This window comes from Sander vitreus, chromosome 13 (assembly GCF_031162955.1).
Source record: "Sander vitreus isolate 19-12246 chromosome 13, sanVit1, whole genome shotgun sequence".
Lineage (NCBI taxonomy): Eukaryota > Metazoa > Chordata > Actinopteri > Perciformes > Percidae > Sander > Sander vitreus.
The window spans coordinates 15,401,438-15,414,668 of NC_135867.1; the positions used below are offsets into that span (position 1 = coordinate 15,401,438).

Sequence of the window (13,231 nt, forward strand, 5' to 3'; positions counted from 1 at the left end):
GATGGAGGAGAGGCAAACAAGCGGCCCCGCCCGCTCATTACCATTACAGTTGGGCAATAGCCATTTGTCTCAAACTGCATTAGTGACCAACAGCGCTGTGCAGGAAGGTCTGGCAATGAGAGGCTAGATGCCGACTGGCAACTGGCTGAAATTAACAACACATTCATGATTATGACACTCATTAAGAGTTTTGATCTTGAGACAGGCAATCGGCAATATTGAAGAACTTTGACACTGAACGCAACGTCACAGCTGCTCCGTTAAAAAATATTCCTTATTGGACATCATTTTGAATTGCCCCTTTTATGGTCAGAATATGTACAAAAATGGAAGAACGCCACCTAATGATCCACAGTTTTCACTTAATTGCAACAAGACAGTGATTCATTCAAATGCATATTTTATTCACAGGCAAATACAATGCTAAACCAAAAGTCTTACAAATACAAAGCTCTCAGCTGTAGTAGGGTCATCAGGGCAGTCCACATGTGACACAGGAGAACTGTAGGGTGAAGTGGGAGAACAAAGACAATATCAATTGCCCTACAGAGTTCTGGGAGACAAGTTGGTTGTCAGTCTTGCCAGTGTGCAATTTCTACCTTTTAGCCAAATAGAAAGTTATTTTGGCACATATAGAAAAGTAGAGCATGTGAGAGAAATAAAGGTGGTTATGCAGTCTTTACAGGTAGCCAGATTGAAAATGGTGTTAATTTAGAGATCCGATAATTTCCAAACATATGCCAGTAACCCATGTCAACAACTGTACCCTTAATAAATTATGCATTTAAAATATTGTCAGCATGTAGTATAACAGAGAGGTCTTTTAGAGCTGACAATACAAGGCCTCATTTCAGCATCAGTCTTGTGTTGAGCATATGAGCCCACCTTTCTATACATTATTCACAATATTTACACCAATATTTTTTACCTTCTCTTTTCAGGCAAGGTAGCAACAGTTGAGTTTTATTTCAAATCCATTAATGCACACTTTTTTTTTTAGGACTCCAACTTAGTGACCCCCATGGCTTCAAATGTGCTGAACATGACAAAAGATGAATGAAAAGTTGCTGTTGCCATGTCCTTCTCTACGACTTGGCTTCCAAAAGGGGCTTGATGTCTTTAATGCCATGCTCGGCTGCCACAGTGATGATGTGGTCCAGGGCATTCATCTGGCCCAACATCTTCACAACCTCTTTGACTTGGTCCCTGTTGGCAGATATGTGTTATGTAAGAAGCAGTATAGAGACAGAGCACATTTAAGTCCCGCCCACACCGGAGGGGAAAACAACTCATCGCTCTCCATTGACTTTGTATTGCGTGAAGGTTCCTCCTTGTCAATTCCGTCTGCTTGCAAACAACAGAAAAAATGCCTAAAAGCTGCTGTGTGGTGGGATGCACTACCAACGAAGCAAAGCTAACTATATTTCTTAAGCTAAAGCATTTTGACAGTATGCAACTTGTGTTATAGTGGAATGTGGATAAATCAGAAAGCTATGGAGTATTATGTTCAGAAGTGCCTTAGCTTGCTAACACATAGCCAACATTAACTTACTAACAGCTAACTTGTCCTCTAGTAGACATACAGTGCTAAAATAATCATAACTATCCTATCCTAGCTAGCTAGAGGCATTTTGTTAGTGTTTCAGTCCATGGTTGCATACTGTGGCGATGAATGTATTCCCTTCCGGTGGGCGTGGCTTTCAGAGTATGTCTTTACTGTTTATTGTCTTTATGGACAAAACCCATAGCATTACAAGATAGTGATCAAGGGAGTCATCTAAGAACACTAATTGGTAAATTGTTATGTCATTTACAAAACAAAAACAGCACTGGCAGTGCAATCTTTTATTGTATCCTTCTAAACGCACCTTCCATAAAATTACAGCAGATAAAGCTATAACAGAAATCAAATTCCCCAATTTAGACAATTAAAACTGTATATGCAGAGTCTAGCAGAGTCTCTTACTTGGCAGTGCGCCGCTCCACATCAGACCCGCCCAAACTGTTGCGGTGCAATGAGTTGGCCATGTGGGTGAGGAAGCGACAGAACGGCTCCAACTGAGGCAACGTCTGCTGGCCTTTCAGTCCAGAGAACCAGTGCACAGGCAAACATTCCACCACCTGAAAAAGGTAAAAGAAAGAGTTGAACACTAGCTCTGTCACCCTGTTTAGTGAGTCACAAACAACGCTTGACCACCTGCTCCTCCACAGCAAGTGTGTTTGTCAAGTTAAGGCTGCAAGCTGTAAAAAGGCACAGGAAAGTGGAGTGCAGCCAATCACATTGATCTGGGCTGAGAGGCTTGTATTTTAAAATATAAGCACCTTTCATCAAATTGTCGGATCCAGGAGAAGAGCCAGTTTCCATTGCTCAGGCGGCTAAAACAATCATCTTTATTTTTAGACTGGATAGGCACATCATGTACTATTAAATACTGTAAGAGGTCTCTGGAATAATCTTGAAACCATGGAATCACGAATCAAATATTTAACGTGCCAACAGTGTGGGCTGCTTTATATAATCAAATGGACCTCATGCAATTTGTGCATACCTTTTCAAATTGTAATTAAACATGAGACCCCCTGAATATCCACTCGGGACAAAGTTGAGGAGTTCTTGTACTATGTACCTGCTCGTAATGATGTTGGTCTCTGTCAACAGAGTAATATAACTTTAAATGACTATAAATGTATGGTATTCTCATGGTTGTACATTGTAAATCATTTCAAAACAAGTCACAAGCATTCTGACTAGAATCGTTCGAGATGAACTGCACCTCGCCTGTAAAGTGGACGAAAGCAGGCGGCAGCAGCCGGGGGCGGTGACAAAAATCCGCTGTCAAGTCGGACAGTTTCCAGCCGATTCCAGCAGCCTTCAGGCTGAACAGGAAGTCACAGAAACACTGTGGTCCGATTCTGATTTAATAAAATGTTATCAGACCCATATATCAACTTGTACACAGTCTCCAGTTGTTTTAATTATGACAGAGTAGCTGTTAAAATGCTCTACATGCAATCTGTTGCTGATTTTAATGAACAACACACTGTAGATGATCCGTAATCTGAACAGATTTAGTCTCGCCACACAAAAGGTGGTTTGTTCAGAATAAGCCTTTCAATCAGACAAACAACAGTTAAAATCCCTCCAAGTCAAAATCAATAAAAAGTTTATATAAAACGTCATCATGTTGAGTCGATTCTGAACCAATCAGCTGTTAGATCAGCTGAGAGGCCGGCGTTTCCCAGCATGCCCTGGGTCCGCCTGGGTGTTGCAGTTGGTGAAAAGCAACTGCGCTGCCTGCATCTCGGAACTGCGGCCGCCTTGATCTCGTGAGGTTATCGTTGCCCACGTGTGCATCAAGTCGGACACAAATCTAACGGGCATGCATTGGGCGGCGATCGCCGGTGATCGATTCTGCGCAGACCTGGTTCATCTTGAACAACCCTACTGTATGAGCTCTGCTGTGTCTTTTTACACACTACAAAAAAACTGGTGCGTCTCATACCTTCTGGCACTTTGGAACATTGTCCTCCCCAGTATCCGTGGTCTGCAGTGCAGAGAGGATGTATCTATTCAGAGTGCTGTCTAATGCCAGATCCCTCAGACAGGAACTGGATAAAATACCTTCCCACTGCAGGATGTTGCCCAGCAGCTAGAACAGAAACACAACAGCATATAACATCAATATCCCAGTAGTTCCATTAGCTGCCACAGAAGTAAATGTTACAATCAGTGGTTAGTCTACAAACTACATCAAGGACACACACAAACAGTTATAGACGGAAAGCATTTATACTTGTCGAGTACTGTATACAGAACTTTCACACATCCTTTCTGTATGTGGTGTGACTTCCAACAATCATGCAGGGCCTTCATTTGAAGGTAACTGTCAGTATAATTAGTATTTGAACAGAGCCATTAATCTAAAAATACTGTCTTAACTCCACTTTTGTACATACCTTCACACAAGACCAGAACTGCCTCTGGTAGAATAAGTAAGGACCGCTATTCTTGTTCTCCAACACACTTAACAAAAGCAAAAGTATGCGTTTAATCAGTTATCAAGTTTTATCATATTGATTGAAAAAATGCAAACTGGAATTCCTCTAAAGTTAACAATTGTGTAACATACTTTTTGGGGTAGAGTGGAAGGAAGACATCTTCATCCAGAGTCCGCCTGGTCCTAAAGACAATAGTTTTCAAAAGTTCCTAATAGAGATTTTATTTAAAAATATTTTGCAGATGTAGTACAATATATTTATGTAGGTAGTAAGAGAGTGGACAGTACCTGTGTGTATCGGTTGTCCCCATGCAGCACAGTAGGGTAACCTTTCATTATTCTGTGAATGAAGCCCACCAGCATGGCTGTCTGACTGTTTGACAGCGGGTCCCACACTTGCTCTGCCAACACTGACGCATACAAACCAATACATAAATACACATGAGATATTTGGTACTGGCCTGTATTATTATGCCAAGCAAATCTCAGTATGCTGGGTGCAGCTGGGCAGGTTACTCTACCTGTCAGTTTGGAGAGGATGACCTTCTCCACAATAGCAGGCAGCAAGCCGATGTCCCCATCTCCCCTCTGCAACGTGCTGTGCTCCTCAAAGCCGTAAAACAACAGCGACTCAAACCAGAGCATGTACTCAAAATTTGCACACTGAGCCTGGCCAGGGAAAAAAGTGGATTTCAGAATTCACCCATCTCATTTAAAAAAGAAAAGAAAAATGTTACAGTAAAAACACATGCCTTACCTCAAGAGGGTTCCATGTAATCAGCTGCAGACGGACTAAAGGGTTAAAGAGTTTGGGCAGACAGAGGCCTATGTAAGCATCTCTGTAGCAGTTGGCATAGTCTCTCCTCCACACTTCAAAATGGGATTTAATGCAGTCAAGAGAATGAAAATCCTCCACCACATCTTCAAATACTTTCTTGCATTCCCTGATGATACGATCTGGATGGGATGAAAAGCTTTAGTTAGGCATGAGATACAGAATGACTGATGTGTGTTATGTCTGCGATAAATCACATTAAATCAACAAATTTGCCAATTCTCCTCATTATGGTTGATACTGTAATTTTTGCAGCAAATTAGTGATGTACCTCTCTCCATGTTGAAGCTGGTGATGTCAGTAGAGGTCTCCTCATCATCTGATGATAAGCCTTCTTTATGCTCAGCCCTCTTTCCATTCTGCTCTCTAGCTTGTCGCCGCCGAGTTCTGCACCCACCCACAAGCACAAAGGCAGACAATTAAAACCATAGACAGAATTTTTGAATATAAAAAAAAACAACCAAGTAACCAACTTGGCACTAAAATGACTCCCTCAAATTCAGATCGCTTGCATGGCAAATCTATGCTTTACAATCCAAGATACAATCATGGCTGTATTTTTGCGAATACAAGTGCAGAAAGCTCAGATGCGAGTTTTGGCAATTTGTGTTCTGAGGCAAGCACAAAAACACAGCCTAAATGGACAATAGAGCCTACCATTATCCTGGAAACATTTAGCATTAATTCAGCCTACAAATCCTGGAAACTTTTGAGTACAAGTGAGCTTCATACCGTCGTGCTTCTCTTTCTGCTATCCTCCTCTGACGACTGTTCTCTTGGTATGCTGTGCGGTCTCGACCAAACGAGTCCAGATTAGGAGCCATGACAGCTTTATCTGAAAGAGACAGGAGCCATGTTAGAACCGGAATTGAAAACGCTAAGACAACCCATAACCTTATTCTTATTCAGGGCCCTCAACATCTCACACAACCCAAAAAGTACTCAAATTTAGAATAATCCAAAATGCTTAAAATTTTTTAGATGAGATAGGCAAGTGATGGGCAAAGGGAGTGTTTTAAATGTATGAATAAAATTACAATACTGACCAAATAATATAAATTAGTGCTGTCAAACGATTAAAATATTTAATGTCATAGTTAACTCGCAATTAATCACACATTTTTATCTATTCTAAATGTCCCTTGATTTCTTTTCAATTATTTTTTTCTCATTTTAATGCTCTTATCAACATGGAAAAGTGGATCGGCTTGCTTTGTGCTTTTGTCGCCTGGCTTTGACGAGGGGGCGGAGAATCGGCATCAGCTGTGTGCTTGGCCATCAAGTGGTATTCAGTTCACAACGACAAAACACACAGATCACTTTGGTCTTGTCAATGGAACCTGTTTGGCAACTTTTTAAAAGTAAACTTTCCATTCAGAATCTTACTGGCATCCATTTCGGCGTCTTGCGCTCGCCATCCACTCAAAACGTAACGTTAGCCTACTACTCTTTGGCCGTCTCGCAAGCCCAAACAAGTGTGTGCGGTGTGCCTGTTTTGTTTCCGGTCTAGCTAGATCCGGTGTGGCGTTGTAGTTTTTCTAACGTTACTAGTTGTTGCAACAGCATGTAAAAAAAACTACAAAGTTTGCTATGCCAAAAAGAACGTTAATCTTGCGATAAAAAAACTGACGCCGTTAAAATGGGTTCGCATTAACGCCGTTAAGAACGCGTTTAACTGACAGCACTAATATAAATATATATACACAATATACAAAAAGGTACCACCGGCAATAAAACATCTTATTTGTTACAAATGATTTTGGTTTCAATCATTTTTCTAGTGACTTACCTGGCTGCAACTTCCTACATGTTACAGTGAAAGTGACATGACAAGTCACTAACAGATAGGTTTTTTAACTTTACTTAATGCTTGAGCTGAGTTACAACCACTCAGCTGACTGAGACTCGGCCAATAAAGAGTAGCCGAAACAGCTCTCATGTATGTACATGCTCACTCACTCAAAATCACATCTTAATTAACCATAACCACACTCATGAGGGAAACATAAATGGGGTTGTGGGAAACAAGAATGTGAACCACACCCACACCCCGACCCACACACACACACATATACCGACACACACTATACCCCCGACCCACACACACACACACACACACACACACAGACACACACACACACACACACACACACACACACACACCTAACGAGGCCGTTCAATTAAATCATAAAAACCTTCAAGATGGACTGACTTGAAAGGCTTGCAAACTCCGACGATTCATCTTTAATATCATCCTGTCTTCTCTGGACAAGTCGTGAGGCCCGTTGCCTTAGTAACTGGTGCATGGCAGCCTCCAGCTCCAGGACAGCAGGCACCTGAAAGATATGATGTCTTCTGTGACCTCTGACCCAAATAAAAGTGGGGCTCCGAGTCACAGGGATGCCTTGCTGGAGGGACAGGAGGAGCATGATGGGCAATATAAAACTGGAACCAAAATATCACTAGTGTCGGGTAAAAACGTAAATATCTCTAAAATATCCCATTTCCTTGAAGGAAAGCTTGAACACTACGGACATTTATTTAGCCAATGGTCTAAGCTGAAATATTGACAAACCAAGTTAAATGCACAGTTAAATGCATTAAAACCACAAAATTGTAGTAAAATTGTAGAGTTGAAGGTTTTTACCCAACATTATCAATATACAGTTCCAGTCCCGATGTTTACACTGTATTCACTCCATACTAAGTCATACTGATAATGGTAGGTAAGTGTCCTGTTCCCATTACCTAATAGGGTTAAAACAGACATTAGTGTGGCATTAGCTGGCAGGCCATGTTCCATGTAGTTGCTGCTCTGCTGCTGCAGGAACAAGACTGAATTATTCGGTTCAGACATGCATTTAGATTACATTTCACTGGAATTGTACCTCACACGATTTCATGTGACAAATAAAATTGATAGAGGTAACTATAGGTGAAGACAAATATAGTTTGTTTCAGAGACATCATTTAATTATGTTTTAACAAATTGGACTGATGAGCTTTGTTAAGATCGGACCCTTGTGTATATAGTTGGCTATGCCACTACATTGGGTTCTCTTACAGTTCCAACTCATCTTACACTAACTTTGTTTACTTTTGTATGTAATGATCAGTATAAATTAATTATTTTATGAAGTAGTTGAACACAACCAGATTAATTATGAAGTTACTACTCTATACTAAAACCATTTGCAAAAGTATGTTGCTGAGATAATAGAAGTTATAGTTCTGACTAAAATGAGGGCAGTTGTGAAGCAACTGGGATATACATGGATTGTGCTCCAAGTCACATTGGCTTTTCAGCACTGTTAATTAGCGTCAATAATAGTCCCTGAAAACGTAACTAAAAACTAGGCTTTTCATGACTCTCAATTAATGTTTCCCAATGTAGATTTCTTATTAGATTAATCTCCTCATACATACATAGTGGTTAGAGATCACACAGACACAAAACAGCAAATCAGACAGCAGATAAATTCTCCCTTACCTTTTCACTGAAACACTCAAGCAAGTCTCCAACATACCCTCGCATCTCTTGCAAGAATTTATATTGTTCTGCATTGTCATTGGATGAGCCCTCCAGCTGCTGTATGGCGCTCTCAGAGGCAGCTAGGTCTTCTTTGATCTGTTTGTAGCGCCTGGCGTTTGAGTCGTGGCCTGCACACATTTGGCTGAGCCTACAGACATGACATACAGGAAAAGACAGTAATGATGACTTAGATGGGGCTGAAGACAAACAAAGCTCGTCTAATCTTAATTATTGACATACAAACTAAGCAGAAATCGCGTTAAGAGTGCACCCATCAAATAAACAGAAGCATCATGAAAACTGATACCGGACACAAACAGCTAAAATAATGCACTCGTTTGTAGTTGTAATTAGGGGGGGATAATGTAACCCCCTCCAGACCCCCACACTCCCTCTCTGGCCCTCAGACCTATGGATAGCTTTCCTGGGTCTTCAGGATCACAGCACACAAGGCTGGCAGCAGCTGAGCTGAAGACTTATATTAGATGTTGCGGCATTTCACTGAACCTACCTATCCTGCAGGCGTTTCTTTACCAGATCAATGGATACCGGGGTAAGATCACTAATAGGGGTCCCGTAGTGAACAGAGCCATTGTCTGCTCGGCCAGTTGGCTTGGCAGTCTGCGGGGCCACAGTGCTGTAGGTAAAAGGCATGCTGTAGGAAGAGCCATAGGGTTGGCTCTCGTAGCTGTTCTGGTAGTAGACCGTGTTGTCCTCTGGCTGGCTGCTTTGGACCTAGTCATTAGAAACAAGAAAAACACATAATGCTTTTAAATACGACAACTGCTGTTATCTACTACCAATAAATTAGGGATGCAACTAATGGTTATTTGCATTATCAATATTTTTTGGGATTGACATATAACAAGTGGAAAGCATTATTTAGCAGTATTTTACAGCTGTTCAGAGATTTAGCACAGCTTACCTGGGGTATGCTGATTCCTTTCCTAATCTGCTCCTGCTCCCAACGGCTCACCTCCTCATCCTGACCTGTATCCAGTGCCTCATCATCACTACCCTCAATACCTGCACATGTGAAAGGGAAGTTCATGTCTTAGAGACAACTGATTGAAAACAGTATTAGTATATATTGAATAAACGGTCAGTGCACCATCTTCTTATAGTACCTATCTCCTCAGCAATCTTTTGTCTCTGGCTTTTGTTCTTGACACCGCTAAAGCGGATCCTCTTCTCTTCCTCATCTTCATCGTCGCTGGCATCTTGGTCTTCTCGTACCATTCGTTTCTTGGGAGTCTCTGTCTCAACCAGAGGGGTTTCACCCCCCAGCTCTCTAGCTAGTTGCCGGCGCTTTCTGGCAGCATGGATAAATGCTGCATCAGGAATCTCCCCTAGAGTTAAAAGAGAAACAGGGCGTGATCTAAGTACTTATGTTATTGTATGAGTGTTCATTATTCCCTCACTGCAGCTGTCTTTTTGGTTTTGCTTGTTAATGACATTTTGTTGTACGGTTTAACAATTCGTTTATTTGTTCTGAGGGATGTCTTTGTGTCACCGAGCTGTTAACTGGTGATTTTGTAGCACAGATTTAGTGCTTCTGTATGTCCCAGTTAGGCTTAACAGCAAATTCCCTTTGGATTTTTGGGGGCCACTTGTGTGACATCCTGTCCAGTTGGTTGGTAGGCAGCTTTAAGTAGCAGTTCAGGTGGAAGGCACAAAAAGTTCATGCCTTGTTTGGATGAGTTTTGTTGAAGCTTTGGTCTTCGTTGTATTGTGCATCTTTGAAAGATGTGGTTGGCTAGGGAGCCTTTTTGTTTGGAGGGACCATCTGGGTGCTACGCTTGGTTAAGTGCATGAACTCTTTGCATGGCCCAAACCACAGGTTGATGTGATGGATTGTCAGGAGCACCTGGCTCTTAAATGTTGTGCTGTACCACTGTGTAGTCTTCTATCTGTATTGTCACTCCAAAATGCTTCTAAGGCACCGGAATTGCTGTAGGCTACGCAGTTTTAATTAGTTGACTGAATTACTTTTAAGAAATGTCTCATGATATATTGTAACTAGAAGTGCATTATGCAACTTTTGTTTTTCGCAATACTCAATACTTCTAGAATCGCAATAAATGAAATTCACAATACAAATCGAATCGGCACCCATGTATTGTGAAAAAATTTAATCCTAGTAAATAAATGCCTATTTTACGCTTACACCCTGTCTGGTCTCCCTGGTGACAATACAAATACCAAAAAGTTTCAGTCAGGTTTGGAGGCATAGTGCATAATGCAATGAGGTAAAAGCACTTTCAAAGGGGTTTCAATGACAGAACAGAGGTCCAATAATTGTGGGAAGGGTACATTTACAAACAATGAACAAGCATTTAAATTTGTGTGTGTGTGTGTGTGTGTGTGTGTGTGTTTGCTACCTGGTCTCAGGCTGCTGAGGGAGGAAAATGTGTTGAATGTTGCTGCAGTGTTGTTGCTCCTGGAGACTTGACCTTGTGTCTGGCCACCTTGACTCTTCGCATCTTCCTCATGCTCATCAGCACTATCCACCTCCATTTCCTCTTCCCCCTGTTCACTACCCGCTCTGCTAGTAACTTCCTCTTTGATTGAAACCACAGGCTGAGGTGGAACATCTAGAAAATCCAGATGCAGAGAAAGTTGAGGCAAGAGGATAACAGACTTTACAAACTTCCATTTACATTATCGCCATTTAGCTGATACTTTGGTGTGGCTGATATGAATACCTTAATTGTCATTGTACATGTACAACCAGATTCAGTGTACTGTACCATGCTACAGAGGAGCAAAAAATATATATCTGCAGATAATATCAACATGTCTTCAAGTTAAAAAAATTAACCTTAGAAATTAGATTTAATTTGGGAGACAAAAATGCTGGCTAAAAATTCTGATATACCATCTTCCCTATAGATGGTAATGCAATACGCTGATAGTTTTTGCTAGATGCAAACATGTTCAATTCATAACTTCTACCGAAAGTGGCATTAACTTTAAAGACTATGTTAAATTGTGATCACCTTAGTCAGAGATCTAACCTCATCTTGTGGTGCAACTACATGTGACATTTTACCCTCAAGGTTCTGAGTATTTGCTAAGATAGGGTCTATTGTCACTGTTTAAGTGCATTTTAGCAAAACTATAATGATATACCTCGATTCAGCGTTATGCCTTCTTATATTTGGTGATAAACGTTGCGGCTGCAAAGTCAAATAGGTTAAAGTATTCTCATTTAGCTAATGTGACAGCAGAGACGGCAGATGTATCGCATTGACAGTGGGATATCCCACCTGATTTGATTTCCTGTTTGACTCCAGTCTTCTCCAAATCCTCCTTGTATTCTTTCTTCAGCTGTTTGACAATCTTCTTACTGTGATTGGATTTCTTCACTCTGAACACTTCGGATCCTTCTGTTTACAAACAGGTCATGCGATAAAGTGAGCGGTGAGTAAAGTTAACCATGCACATCATCCGGGGATCATACAAATCATTCCCGGACAAGAAAAGTATTTAACTATCTGTAATGGTTGCAATTACAAATACAATTAGCTATGTATCCTAAGCAGAAACAAAAAGTCTAACGTTAACGTTAGCTACTTAAACCTGTCAGGACAACACGCTTTCTTAAGCTAACCGGCAAGCTAACTTAGCATTGTTTTACTAAAATAGCTTACCTTCGTCATCGACGAAACTCAGCAAACTGGCTTTCGTGGGTCCAGGAACCGTAGCTGCTACGATGGCGGTTTCTTTACCTTTCTTTTCTTTTTTGACAGCTCTTACACTGTTCGCATTAGGCTGAAAGCCGTTGCTATGATAGTTATCCGTGCTGCTAGGTGCTCCAGTAACGCTGTAATTGGAAGTCTCCATAAACGGGATTTCCTCCACGGCAGGCCCAAACGATATCGGCGCCACTGGCGGCGGCTGCCGACTCTCCTCCTGTTCGTCCTCGTCGGACTCATTCCTGCGTCGAAAGTTAGCTCGTTTCGCCTTTTTAAACATTATGTATTTTTTGCTAAATGCAGCAATGCATGATCTAACGTAGGACACCTTAAAATTGTGCTTGGAGCAGAAGGAAATTATTTCCACACTGCCAGTCGGCCATTTTCTGTCACATAGTCCGTTTCTTCTTCCTCTTTAAAATTTGAAGCTGAGCACATGCATCACCGGCATAACTCTGCCCTCAGCTGGTCAAAAGTGGTACAGAGGCGCATCAGTGACCTGCACAACAACTAACCCCATATTCATGTGCAGTGATAAATAAAATGTAGGTTAACACTGAATGAGTATTATTGTGTTTATTGTTGTGTATCGTTGGTCTTTTGTAGAACCAAACCTATGGAGGGTTGGTGGTAACACTTGTGCTTAATATATTTGGTACCCCTAAAATCGCATGTGCCCAGCCTGGCCCCTCCATTTGAAATAACCGCTACAGGACCCTCAACACTAGACAGTGCAATTCACCATCATATCTTTATAAAGCTTTCAATATATCTTAATCTTAATGGTGTCAACTAGTGCTTTATTTGAGATTACAATACAAAAAAATATTACTATCCTGCCTTTTTTTTTTGCCACATGTAAGCCTGAGCACAAAAAAAAATCCAGTTTTCTGCATTTGTGTCTGAGCTATTGCAATTATTGTGACAATTCATAACATATTTGAGATTTGACAGTAAAACACACTATATTCTTACGTACCTTCAGAACGCAACTATTGTACTCAAGAGTGACACTGTAACATATAATAATAGCCTACCTTTATTTATAAAGCACTTTTATGGGGTTGACTTTGACAGCCATGGTCAAATCAGCCCAATGTGACAGTTTTCAGTAGGCCTAATGTAATCTCACTGTAACACATTCAAAGTTAATTTGTGTTTGTCAGGC

The 13,231-nt window shown here is 41.1% G+C and overlaps 1 protein-coding gene across 2 annotated transcripts; it reads right to left on the bottom strand.

The window, feature by feature from the left end:
* Positions 1-383: 383 nt before the first annotated feature.
* paxbp1 (PAX3 and PAX7 binding protein 1) lies at positions 384-12,466 on the bottom strand. 2 transcript variants are annotated; one of them, XR_013502831.1, is made up of 19 exons: positions 12,019-12,466; positions 11,635-11,754; positions 10,747-10,959; positions 9,493-9,714; positions 9,291-9,391; positions 8,877-9,100; positions 8,324-8,513; positions 7,046-7,169; positions 5,566-5,668; positions 5,105-5,220; positions 4,756-4,955; positions 4,520-4,667; positions 4,287-4,408; positions 4,131-4,207; positions 3,958-4,024; positions 3,504-3,650; positions 1,967-2,121; positions 929-1,206; positions 384-502 (listed from the first exon to the last, which is right to left on the bottom strand). XR_013502831.1 is itself a non-coding variant. In XM_078265660.1 (18 exons), the coding sequence occupies exons 1-18, from the start codon at positions 12,341-12,343 to the stop codon at positions 1,086-1,088; spliced, it is 2,775 nt and encodes a 924-aa protein (XP_078121786.1). In that variant the 5' UTR covers positions 12,344-12,466; the 3' UTR covers positions 384-1,085. The 2 variants fall into 2 exon arrangements, 1 of the variants encoding a protein (XP_078121786.1); XM_078265660.1 differs by having other exon boundaries at positions 384-1,206.
* Between the last annotated feature and the right edge of the window lie 765 nt (positions 12,467-13,231).